This window comes from Dipodomys spectabilis, unplaced genomic scaffold, assembly GCF_019054845.1.
Source record: "Dipodomys spectabilis isolate Male_0828 unplaced genomic scaffold, ASM1905484v1 ptg000455l, whole genome shotgun sequence".
Lineage (NCBI taxonomy): Eukaryota > Metazoa > Chordata > Mammalia > Rodentia > Heteromyidae > Dipodomys > Dipodomys spectabilis.
In genome coordinates, this window is record NW_024871132.1 from 41,069 (window position 1) to 55,241 (window position 14,173).

General features: G+C 37.0%; 1 protein-coding gene across 1 annotated transcript in view; it reads right to left on the bottom strand.

Moving 5' to 3' along the window:
* LOC122098058 (PH domain leucine-rich repeat-containing protein phosphatase 1-like) overlaps positions 1-14,173 on the bottom strand; it is a gene marked incomplete at its 3' end in the record, with an annotated part of 134,259 nt that overhangs the window by 40,081 nt on the left and 80,005 nt on the right. Inside the window, exon 3 of the mRNA XM_042668550.1 lies at positions 10,539-10,664. Within this exon, the coding sequence (XP_042524484.1) occupies positions 10,539-10,664 (126 nt within the window). The remainder of the gene's footprint in view (positions 1-10,538; positions 10,665-14,173) is intronic.

Sequence of the window (14,173 nt, forward strand, 5' to 3'; positions counted from 1 at the left end):
CACCTGGTGCAAAGGAAAGATGCTTTTTTCTTTCCTTGGTGCTTTTTCCAGATCAAAAAGAAAGCAAGAAGGATAGAGAAGACAGGAGGGAGGAAGATGGAAGAACATGAGGTGAGTTTAAAATGGGAAGAGCCTAAATACAAACAGGTACTGCATGCATCTTTTGTTGTGAGATGGTAAAGTGAGATACTTTGCTCTTTACAAGTGAACTGCAAAACTTCAGAAAATATAGTTTAAATGTTTTAAACTGAACTAGCTCAGAAGTGCAGTGAAAACCTCTTCTTCAGGAACGTATTAACTAGGATTTCAGAAACAATAGTCACCATAGAAAAAACAGAAAGGATCAGCAGTAATGTAAACAGGAGTAGATAAGGCTTAATGATAGCTGTAAGAAGAACATTCTATTATTTCATTAACTTAATCACAGCTTTATAAATAACAAAAACAAAATCTAACACAACTCAAGCTATTTTATCTTTAGCCTAAATTCAAAGTGAAATTTCCCTTTCTTGTTTTTTTCCTTTGGTTGGGGGCGGGAGTGGTGCTGGAGTTTGAACACAGGCCTTTTGCACTTGGCAGGCAGGGCATTCTACCACTGAATTATACCAATGCTTTTTGCCTTGAGTCAATTTTCAGATACTCCTTTTAGCTGGGGTCAGTCTCAAGTGAACATCCTACCAATTTCTCCTGTGTAGCTGGGATTATAGATGTATACTACCAAGCTTGCCTCAAAGAAAAATTTCTAAATGTCTTAATTCCTAATATTATATCTGTATTAATGAAAGATTCTATAATACAAGTTTTATGTTACTAGTCATTATTGTGTTGAAAAGTTAACTATAGTTATTTGACAAATCAATCAAATTTCCATGAAATAATTATATAAAACTGGCAAGAAATACTATATATTATCTGCAGTCCTTTTCTATATCTAGCTTCTTCGATGTCTCTCTCTGACCTGCTGTAGGCTCGGGGGACATGCCTGCATCTTTACATCTAATGCAGTTGTGCCTTTGCACACATTTCACTTCTTAAAATGAGTTTTCCTCACTTGTTTTTTGCAGTGAACACCCAATTATCCTTGAAGACTTCTTTCCTCATTGTTTTCCTATACCCAAATATCATATAGTAAATCTCCAATGTTTTCTACCTTATCACTACAGAATTAGTACAAAAGCAATCTTCTCACATTAGGGGGGTCCCTTATAAGCAAAAATTCATGCCATTCAGACAATTATTTCCACTTCAGATTCTACCAGAGGCTTGGTAAACTGTCCATGGTCCTTGGGTCTTTAAGCATAAATAATCAGTTTAAGAGGTAAAGGGGAAGTTTCTAGAAAAGCCTTGGCTCAGTAAAATGGTTCTCACAACAAGGCTATTTACCATTACGAACTAGTATAACCAAGTAGCATGATCACTAAAGGGCAAGTGATACATTCTTAAACTACATTCAAGTTAAGAGACAAAATACACATAAAAGATAACTAAGCTGCATAAAAAACTCCATTGTGACTACCTCTGATGATATGAATCTTCCTCAATTCTATTCACTAGAATGAAATGGAGTACTGTTTGAGTTAAATATGGACAGTATATATTGTTTTTAAACACTTCACTCCAAAAGTTCAATTGTGATTCACGATGTATCCTGTTTCTACATATGGAACGGTATTTATATGTGGCTTCACATGACTTTCATTCAACAGGAGATCTAGCCATGATCTTTTACAACAGTGACTTTCTTTTTGTAAATGGTGGAAAATTAAAATACTTTATTGCATAGCAAAAGAAATGACAGTGGTGACAGTAACAGCTACCTCAACAGAGACATAACGATAATCCTGGGTTGATGTCCACGCTGTTTTAACTAAACTAGCCTGGTTAATGTCCTAAGTCTTGGAAGAGAACATGATCAGTCCCCTTCTCTCCTACAGAAGAGCAATAAGCAATAGGGCAGGGAGGCTATTATTAGAAATAGTACACATTAAGCTGCCTCTATCTGAGAATCTGAAATTCAAAGTGCCCCAAATCCAAAATTGTTTGAGTGATTCCTCATGTGGAAAATTCCCTATCTGACATTATGTGATGAGTCATAGTTAAAAATGCAGGGGTACTAAATATGCAATATAAAATTGCCTTCAGGCTATGTGTATTATGTATGTATGAAACATAAATTTTGTCTTTGGTCTTGGGTCCCATCTCCAAAATATCGCATTATGATTGTGCAAGTATTTCAAAAATCACCAAAAAAAAATTTCAAGTCCAACACATTTCTGGTCCTTAGTATCTCAGATAAAAGTTAGACAACCTATATTCCTAACTACAGGGCTTCACATTTAATTCAGTCATTTTACTATTCTAATTCAAAATACTGACCTTGAAAATTTGCTAAGTAGCAAATTGCTTTCAGCTTCATTTGGCTAATCCATACTTGGAAACATTCAGTCTGTCTGATAAAAGAAGAATACACCAGAGACAGAAGGAGGCTGAGATGGGAGGATCACTAATTACTAATTAGAGGCCCTATCTGAAAGCTAAACTGAAAAGCAAAAAGGCCTAGGGTATGTGGCTCAAGTGATACAGCACTTGCCTAGCAAGCTCAAACATATAAGTTCAAATCTTAGTACTGTCAATTTTTTTTTAATTAGCTAGAAGAGCAACTTATAATAATGTCCATTTCCACAATTTCTGTGTATTCTCTTTGGTATCATGTGTTGCAACTATTTCAGAATTAAGACACTTGAATGACCTCTCTCTCTCATTTCTGCAATATGAACTGACGATGTGGGCATTCTTTAAAAGAAAAAAGTAAAAACATAGATAATAGTTCTGTGCTTTTATTTTGTAAGTCTGGTCTTAGAAGTTAAGTTCGTATGGTCTAGTTACACATAGACACAAACACACTTATACATATGTAATACATGTCTTAGGTCTGCTGCATCACGAACATACAGAGAGATGAAATGTATACAGACTGAACACCACTGACTGTGAGTAGATAACTACGGAAGCTGGGTTAAAACTATGTAACTATACTCATCTCTGCTTCTTAATATTTGGCATTTTCTATAATAAAAAGTTTAAAAATATTTACATATAACCAGGTGCTGGTGGCTCATGCCTGAAATCCTAAAATGTGAGGATCAAGCTTTGAAGCCAGCCAGGGCAGAAAAATCCTCATATCTCAAATTAACCACCAAAAAGCCAGACGTATAGCTGTCAGTCAAGTGAAAGGTAGAATGCCAGCCAAGAGAGAGTGAGAAGCCAGGAGGTTCAAGTCCCAGTACTGGCATATATGCATGTGTGTGTGCGCGCGCGCGCACACGCACGCACACACACACACACACACACACACACACACAGAGTTACAAACAATAAACAGTATCCACAACATTAAATCAGCAGATCTGAATCCATGTTTGTTTGTTTGTTTGTTTTTGTCAAATCCTGGGTTTGAACTCAGGCCTTGGACACTAATCCTGAGCCTTTTTGTGCTTAAGACTAGTGCTCTACCACTTGAGCCACAGCACCACTTCTGGCTTTTTCTATTGGAGGAAAGTCTTGTAGACTTGAATGCCTGGGCTGGCTTAGAACCGTGATCCTCAGATCTTAGCCTCCTAAGTAGCTAGGATTACAGGCCTGAGAGACTGGTGTGCCTGGCCTGAATCCACTTTTAAACTTGAATTAAAGAATAGATTTTAAAGTGAAATTAACTCAATGTCATAGAAGTAAGACTGTAAGATAAAAGATTTACATCAAAGACTACATTTGAAAAGAAGTCACAGGATCAATCAACATGTCTAAAGCAAAGATTCTCAAAATAGCAGGTCATAAAGATAGAAATCCATGTCAGCATTTCCATAAAGGCACCCCAAACAGATTGTCTGTAATTCCTGTTCTCTCTTCAACTACCACTCTTAGCCTTTTTACATAACTACCTCTCCAACTACTTGGAAAACACGGTGGATACGTGTTTGTTGAACAAATAATTTTTTATACATCACACATGGGATATTTACTAAATTTTCAAAGCATGTTGCTCATTCATATTTTAGGGATGACTTCAAAACCAATCCTGTAATTGTCCCAAAGGAGCTCCTCCTCAGGCTCTCCACTAGCACACACACCCAACATAAAAATTCTTAAGGGACTGCCCTAAGTATTAGTTTGGCAAGCAATGTCAAGTACTAAACTTGAGCTTTAAAAATTAGCCTATTTCAGTAAAACATATATAATAATAATCTTTTTAATTTTCCCAAAATTAAATGAAGTAAAATCCAGAAGCATAAATGAAAAAAAAGAACTTGCTTTTTTAATTACATATTTAGTTCAATAATTCTGACTTAAAATTGGAGTTTAGTCCTTTGTGTATTCTTACTGTCAATGGAGTAGTGATGGTCCTTAAAAACCAGGAACTCCAGATTTTTCTTTCTGTTGTTGATTTGGTTTTCTTTCAGATCCTCATCAGGATGAATCCTCATTTAAAACATCAGGACGTAAAGACAAATCTATTTTGTGAATGTTTTGTTTCCTCAATATGAGGAAAAGATAGTTTCCATAGTAACCTTGAGTATGATTAAATTGTAAAACTTCCTTATACCTACATAGAAGGAAAAGTAGATAGCAATCAGATGCTAAAGGTAGAAAGGGCTTATGGTATTCAGCCATATCTACTCCAAATCTCTGCAGGCATATATTCTGAAGCACAGTGACATTTTCACCCACTGTTTGGCAGCCCCAACCTACTTTCCCTTGGTGCAGGGTAAAAGCAAAATAAGCTTAAAGCAAGATAATATCTTACTATCAGAAGATTATCCTCAATATAGGAAATTTAAATAGGGATGTAACCACATTTTATATTTGATTCCTACCCAAATGAGTAGTCCCTTCATTCCTTTTTTTTTCCTAATCTTTTCAGTCAGCCCCTAATAGTTCATTCCCCGCTCCCTTTTTTTAAAGACATGCTGCTTCATTCTCCTGCCTTAGACTCAGTGCTGGAATTACAGACATGTACCACTACTCGCAGCTTCATTTGTCCTTTAATTCAGTTAACATAATAACTTGTACAGTTTCTTTTTATTTGTGCTAGGGATCCAATATAGGGCTTCACACATGTAGGCAAGTGATCTACCACTAATCAAAACATACCCTAGTCATTCAGAAAAGTTTTGAAATCCTATGTAGTTTTTAACATTTTTATGAAGTATTTTAAAATATTTTCTCTCTTTTCTTCTACCCCTGTCTTTTCAGAAGAAAAATCTATCATTTCCCCTAAAAGGTTGCTATGAAAGTTAATAAAACAGAATGTACCTTGTTCAGATAAATAAGTGCTCTTTTAAGTGTACTCTTATCTGCTGAAAAAAGCCATATAAATGAAGAAATACTTAAAAAGACTACCTGTGGCCAGGTACAGGTGGCTCACACCTGTAATCCTAGCAATCAGTCCTTATTGATAAGCTCATAAACTGAATGAGCTGAGGATTAAAGTTCAAAGCCAGCTGGGGCAGTGAAGTCTGTGAGACTCTTATCAGCACTTAACCACCAAAAAAAACAGGCTCAAGTGGTAGAGCAAAACTGCCCAGGGACAACACCTAAGCCCTGAGTACAAGTCCCAGGACTGGCAAGTGTGCGCGTGTGTGCACACACACGCATGCGTACACACACACACACACTCACACACACACACACAACTACCTGTGACCAGTTTCTGATGAATGACAGGAATGAGATACAATTATTTATTTCTTCTGTCATTCACATATACACAGATCACCCCCTTCTAATATATACTGTATATGCCAATGTAGTCCATAACATGCATATTGCATAAGCCCTAAGAGGAAAATTATTCCCTTTATCAGATGAAAAAAGTTTAAAATCTAAGGTAATTAAATCAAAGTCTTTCCTCTCTCCTAAACACTCCAACTCAATGTAAGTATAAATTGTGTTCTATAAATGTCCAAATTCCTATGTATGTACATGAGTGTGAATTTGATGCCTAGATGAAGACATGTCATTTTCTCTCTACTGGAGATATAATGACTAATCAGTTGAAAAGGAAACTAGAATAAGCATCCTCTCCCTCATTCTGCCACATCCATGTGCTCATCTGGCATCATCTTCAATACAGCAGAAGCCACATTCCAGAGACCCTCACCACAGATGAAAATCTGTGAAGTAGCAGAATTAGATTGACCTCCCACACTATATCATGGTTCACTTATTGCTACTTCACAGGTGAAAACCTATAGCGGAGGTCTCTGGGTAACTCCAGTGATGGATGAGGAATCACTATTTGTGTGTGTGTGTGTGTGTGTGTGTGTGTGTGTGTGTGTGTGTGTGTGTGCGCGCGCATGTGTGTGTGCATGTGTGTGTGTGTATGTGTTTTAACCTGCGATATAGTGAAGCCATGATAAGTGAGCTGCGATATAGCATGGGCCGACTGTATCTTCCACTGAAGAGGTCTGTATTATCTCTGTGACCAAATAACTGATAGGAATAATTTACAGGAAGAATAATTTATTTAAGCTCATTATCTTAGAGATTTCAATCCATCTTTGCAGGGAGGGCATGGCAGAAAACAGCAGTTCTCAGCTGGGGGCCACAAAGCAGAGAGAGATACAGAAAGGGACAGAATAAGAAAAAGACCCTGATATCACATCTCCAATTACCTAGTTGCTCCACCCAGGCACTATCTCCTACCTATTACCACCTCCTGTTGCTTCACTACATTATGAATCCATCAAAGGATTAATCCATTGACTAGATTGGACCCCTCATGATCTAATTCTCTCTGTTAACACCCTCACAGACATATTCAGAAGTGTACTTTACTAATCTCCTAAGCATTTCTTAATGCAATCAAATTGACCACCAAGGTGGATGAGCACAAAGTCTGATGCTTTAATCTGTTCATCATTTATGGAGTAATCAAACTGTGAGGCTCCTGATAGGTGGACGACTACAGTACAGAAATGACACATTAGCCAAGCAGGAATAAGAAACAGTAGTAACCAAGCGAACAATTTACATTTGCTATCACCAGTAGTAACACAAGTTAGTATTTTGACATTCTATTTAACAATAGTTCAGCCTGGATGCTCTGGCTCACACCTATAATCCTAGCTAATCAGGAGACAAATCAGGAAGATCATGATCCCTTCATCCTAGGCAAAAAATTCATCAGACCTTCATTCCACTCAATAAAAAGCTGGGTATAGTGGTATGCAGCTGTCATCTCACTTATGGAAGAAGTATGAATAAGATTGTAATCCAGGGGCACCTGGGTAAAAAGTGAGATTACACGTGAAAATAAGGGATGGGGATGTGACTCAAGTGGTAGAGCACCTGCCAAGCAAGTGCAGGCCCTGAATATAAATGCCAGTAACACCTGAGGGAGGAAGACAGGGAGCAGAGAGAGGAGGGTGAGGGAGGAAGTGGGGAGGAGATAGCGGAAGGGGATAGGGGAAGAGGAAGGAGAAGGAAGGAAGGAAGGAAGGAAGGAAGGAAGGAAGAAGGAAGGAAGGAAGGAAGGAAGGAAGGAAGGAAGGAAGGAAGGAAGGAAGGAAGGAAGGAAGGAACGAATGAACGAATGAAGGGAAAGGGAAAGGAAAGGGAAAGGAAGGGAAGGGAAGGGAAGGGAAGGGAAGGGAAGGAAAGTGGGAGGGAGGGAAAGAGGGAATTTACCTATCTCTTATGCTTTGTATTTCTAGTCTTTTTTGGGAACAAAAGCCTTCAAGTCCAAAACTGTATTTTGCTAGTTTAAATGAGTATTATGGCTTTTAGCTTAGGCTTCAATCTACCCAGTAATGCAAAGTAATATCTAGACACTATTCTTCATTTCTTCCTTTCCTTTTCATTGTCTATATAGTAATATAGTAATCTATCAGTAATGCTGTCACTCAATCTCTATCATATCCATATCTATATTTGCCTGCATTGCAAAGCCACCCTCACTTCATGCCTGGATAAGCCACAAGAACTGTGAAGGGCCAGGCCATGCTGGTTATATTCTTGTTCTCTATAATCTAGTTTCCATACATGTCAGATTATACAACTGAACAAGAAAGCTCTTTTTAATGGCATGCCATTATATTAATAATAAAATCTAAACTTTTTACTTTGTTCTGTAACAGCAGACCCCTGATTACTTTGATTTTCTACCCTGTTATGGCCATTGCCATCTTAGGGCCTTCCTATCTTTACCTCTGTCTGGAAAGCTTGTCTTACTACATCTTCAAATAATCACAATCTTCCTTCACCAAGTTACACTTTAACGTCTGCTCCTCTGAAAGATGTATCCTGCTGTCCCCATTGTTCTATCACCCTGTACGTTATGATTATTTGTTCATGTATTTCTTGTCTGTTTACTTGCTAATCATTTGTCTCTCCCAGGGTAACTTCTATCTAGTGATGGGGAATGGAAGCTGTTTTTCGCATGTTTATTTCCTGGGAAAATAAAACCGTCTTGACTAATAGAAGGTGCTTGGTAGATGTTTCACGGATTGATTAAGTTAGCAATTATGTGCATTTTTAACATACAAAACTATGAGTATGTGTTGAAACTGTTTCAAATGATCTGCTGTAGTATGCTTTTTCATTTGTGAACATTCTTACTTATATCTTTATCCATGCTTAAAAATCCATACCTCTGATTAACTACAGAAAGAATATGAAGCAGCTGACAACTACTCTAAAATGCATTACTTGGGCTGGGAAGTTGGCTCAGTGGTAGAGCGCTTGCCTTGCATGCCTGAGGCCCTGGGTTCGATTCCTCAGCACCACGTAAGCAAAAAGAAAAAAGCCGGAAGTGGTGCCCAGGCCCAGAGTTCAGGCCCCACGACCAGACCCAAAAAATAAAAAAATAAAAAAAATAAAATGCATTACTCTACTTTCTATCTGAAAGATCAGCACATCCCCTCACTGGGCATTCTCTAAGACACCTCACCAGTATTCCTGAAAAATCTCATAACCATAAAAAACAGAAAGACTAAAATCCTGTCACAGATCATAGGACATAAGGGACATACAATGACCAGATGCCATGTGGTACCTTGGATTAGAAACTGGAACCAAAAGGGGACTATGGAACAACCAGTGGGACACAAAGGAAGCCTAGAAGAGAGTCCGGAGGAATGCATGAGAAATATCTGCGTTTCCAATTTTGAAAAATGTTTCAGAACAATATGTTTAGGAACTTAATGTGTGACATATGGAAACTATACTCTGCAAACTTTCCTTCACATAAAAAATTTCCAACATATCTAAATAAGATTACTTTAAAAATTCACTATCTCAGTATAGCAAGCAATTTACTATACTTCGATTAACGCAGTGTCAGCAATTGATTTCCTTTGGACCTACATGACTACTTAATTATATATATATATATATAAAACAACACAATAAAAAGCACAACCACTTAGATATAAAAAGCGTATTATTTAATACTTGTCTTTCATATTTGCAATCACAAAGTAACTGTAAAGCAACTAGACAGATGTACTGATCTATCACATTAATCCCACATGAAAGTCTGAAGGCAAAGTGTTGCCTTTCCCATTTTCACCTGTAGGGGTGCTGAATTACACAGACAGATCCTCCCTTTGTCTATTAGGTTAGAAAATCTAAGTGCAATCAATCAAAACCCTGCCCACGGCCTTCTCCAGGAAAGGGAGAAACTAATGCTTCTAAATGATATAACATCACCATGGAACAGTTTTTAATCTGATAATTCAAACGTAGTGTTGCAAAAAGACTTTCTAGACATACTCTAGCTTTCTGTTAAATGTTTTAAAAAGTTATTTTTTTATTCATTCACTGGCAAGTAATTATATCACACAGCAAATATGACTCACACTAAACTTGAATAACAAATTGGACTCTAGATTCAAAACCATAAAAGTAAATTGTGTCTTAATGGTCCTAGAGGTTGCATCATTTCAAAAACATATCCAAAATCAAAGTGCTAGAGCAGCAGTCACTCCATCAAACATCACCTGACACGCAAAACACCTTTTTCACACAATCCCCAAAAAACCCCACCATTTACCATCATATTTATAATGTTGCTCCGGTTTCTACTATGCATACAAAGGTACATAATTTAATGAGACAGGGTCAGTTCATATAATCAGGGGAATCTGAAAATAAGGTCAAAATAAGGTGAATGGTACACTAACAGCTTAAAAGGGATATGGCACAAGATTAGACTATATGAAAATATAGTGACAGGAAGTGGGAAATTTGTAATAATTCTCTGGGTATTCTGTGGTCTTGTGTTCTACCCTGGGATAGTCCCTTACATATTCTTAATCACATTTTTAATCTCAAGATGTGTTGATCTACCCACTAAATTTAAGTAAAAAGACTAAATAAAATCAATTTTTAGTAAGCTGTTTTTCAGTTACAGTTTAAAAAAACTAAAACTTCCTTATCATTGGTTGTATCTGGGAAAACAAAGTATAAATAGATATGTTTTGTATACAACTATGGGTGAAACAGAAACAAATCTTGATTCATGTGTGAGTGCTGCTTACCTTGGAGACTTGTCTCAGCCACCTTAAATACTCAGTGAAAGTATCAAAGCAAATGTAGTATGTCTGGCTTTGAGGTCCAGAGGAGCTAAATGCTAAACAGTGCTGGTGCTTCTTCACTTCTTCTACCTAAAAAGCAAAGAGAGGAAAAAACAGTAAGAGAACAGAACCACTAACGTATTTCCTGAACTATACCTTGGATCAGTAAGCACACAAAGATCTGCACCTTTCTCCCATAGTCTTCCTTACTTATAAGTTCCTGCAGCTGACCAACCAATGTGAGTTACAAGGAAACAAAAAAAGAAGCGGGGAGGATGGGGGGCCTCGGGGGAGTTTTCATTAGATTTTTCCCAGCAATGAAAAATCTTTTCTTCCTGTTTAAAAGTGGTACAGACTTCTTATTTCTCTATACCCTCACAATAAAACTTTCGGGCCCTTACTTCCTTCTTAGGAAGATATTTACTTATGGGACTAAGTTCTTTTTAAAGAGACTTACTTCTTTTTAAAGTTTTTAAAACTTTTTAATGGGAAAATAGTCAAAATAATCAAATGTACACTCCCAGGAGGAAATATCTAAACAATAAAGTAACATATTATCCTCTTGTATTTCCCTTACAAAGATGACCATAAGACAAGTCATACAGAACATATAAAACCAAAGCCAATTAAGTTAGAAATCGATCCTATATACTTAGAAAATTAATAACATTTCTAAATAACATACATCTAAAGTACTATAGTTCCAAACATCTCACAGGTTAAAAGGATTATGACCTAGAATTATAACCTAAAACAAATTATAACTTAAAAAAATTTTAAACTATACAATCATGAAATATTATACAAGGAAGTCTGTGGAATACCACAAAAGCAGATATAGAAGGAAATTTGTACATTCTAAAGAAAGCAGAACTTAATATGCTTTGAATGAGATTTTAGAATTTGGGGGTGAAAAAAAATCAAGGCCAAAAACTGAATAAATCCAGGACTGAATGGAAGTGATGTTTATAAAAAGTGATGTTTATAAAAACAGAAATGGCTGACATGAGATACGAACGTACACAGAGAACATTAACCAAACAAAAGGCAGACTCACTACAAAGGCTAGTAATATTTTCTGGCAGGTATTTTCAAGAAAAAAAAAAGGCACATAAATGATACAACAAAAACAAGAACAGGGCTACTGCGTCACTCAAGAGTATAAAGCACTTTATGTAGATTTTGTGTGTGTGTGTGTGTGTGTGTGTGTGTGTGTGTGTGTGTATGTGTGTATGTGTTTACCAACGATTAACCAAGGGAGGGAGAAAGGCCAAAATGGTCCTATAATCACTTTTCAAAAATTTTTTTAAATTTATGAGTACCAAAATTTTCTTTGACAAAAACAATCAGGCCCATATGATTTTACAGGGTGAGTTTTCCCAGTTTCCAGAAAAAAGATCATTCCAAGTTTGTGTAAACACTTATCAAAGAAAAATTTTAAAACATAATAATACCTAACCCAGGCCAGTATAACCAAAACCAGATCAAACGACTAACAGAAAGGAAAGTTAGAGGCAACCTCAGTTATAAAGACTTATCTAATGAAACTTCTTCCGATATGAAATCAGAATCCAGTAGCAGATGGGGCCTGGTGATATGCACCAGTAATCCCAGCTAGCCCACAGGCAGGACCAGAGCATCATGGTTTAAGGCCAGTCAGGGCAAAAAGTGTGGCCATGTTATAAAATGGACCAAGCGTTGTAGCACATGCCTATAATTCCAGCTACATTTGGAGGTGAATAAGACATTTGAACCAACACTGGAAAAATGTACGAGATTTTATATGAAAACCAATTTGATTTTATATGAAAAGCAAAAGGGCTGGGGATATAGCTCACTGACCTAGATAGCACAAGGATTGGAGTGCAATCCCAGCATAGCTACAAACAAAACAATAACAAAGAAAAAAATACACCAAAACCAACTTAAATTTACCTCAGATAAGGAAAGTCAGCTTACCATTATTAGCACTATAAAGCCATTAGTTGCCTTAAAAGCTTTGATAAGAGTCTGTAACAAAAGGCAAGACAAAAAAAGAACAAGAAGAAAACTGTCCTTATTTGAATATGTATGATTAGCTACATAATAATTTCAAAGAATCTGTGGGAATTATATTAGGTGGTGAAGGGTGCATTTGTTACCTTCAATGTGGTAATGGTTTAATGACTATATCTAGTATCAAATTGTGCTCACTGGACTTCAGAGTTATCAAACTCATGCCAATGTGCCATCTAGGGAAACCTGCCTAGCAACTACAGAGCAGAGTTTGATTCCTGATATCAAAAAATATTTACTATTTCACTAAAGTACTGCTACACAGAAAAACAAGAATCCTTATAAAGTGAGTCCAAAATGGCATAACAACCTTACAAAACAATTAAGTATCATCCTGTAAAAATAAAGACACATATGCCCCACAGCTCAGTAATTACACTTGCTTTAAAATCTTTGATAAGAGTCTGTAACAAGGGGCTGGGAAGGTGGCTCAATGGTAGAGCACTTGCCTTGCATGCCTGAGGCCCTGGGTTCGATTCCTTAGCACCACATAAGCAAAAAGAAAAAAGCCAGAAGTGGCGCTGTGGCTCAAGTGGTAGAGTGCTAGCCTTGAGCTGAAGAGCTGAGGGACAGTGCCCAGGCCCAGAGTTCAGGCCCCACAACCGGACCCCCCCAAAAAAAAAAAAAGAGTCTGTAACAAAAGGCAAGACAAAAAAAGAACAAGAAGAAAACTGTCTTTATTTGAATATGTAAGATTAGCTACATAATAATGTCAAACAATCCATCTAAGAACAATTTCAAAGAATTTACCCAAGAACTGCATTCTGAAGGAGGTAACTACAGGACTTGGGGCTGAGTGCTCTTCATTGTCTACTGAAGCATGTAATCTTTTGTGTGATATCTGCCCCTTGTGCACTATCTTCTTCACCCCATTTCCTAGACCTTTACAAAGGGTCACCACTCTGACAGAGTGGCATGTGTCACTTTTCCATCTCAATCTACAAAAGCCAGTGAATGGAACTCTAGTTATCTCTTCCCCTGCCATATTTCACAAATGTTAAATTACAAAAGAAGGAGCCTCTATGAGTCTTGTCCCTCCCTCCACAAGGCGTAAAAATGGAAACATCCACCCTTCCTGACAATGCCACCCATTCATAGTGGAGTGAGAAATAATTACAACTCAACAAGATTTGAGAGGTTTTGTTGCCATGGTATAGCAAGCCTGAATTAAATGTTAACTGTAATCTTTTGACCATCAAAACACTCCCACATATTGCCAAATGTCCCTCAGGCACAGTAATTCTATTGCCAACAATTGCCCTAAAAAAATACTTGCATACCAGGATTCATTATCACCAAAAGATTATGCCAACAGCACTGTTTATGACAACAAAATCCTGGAAGCAACCCATCAGCAGGAAAATTACTTAAGAAACTAGAAATTATGGAATGTTTACATAGTAGAACATTATACAGAAATAAAAACCACATAAAATGAAATCTTATTGTAAAACAATACTGGGCTAAAAAATCATTTTGATACAGTCCAAAAGCTAATTTCAAAAACAATGAATTGAAATTATGGCCACCCATTCTTGGACAGT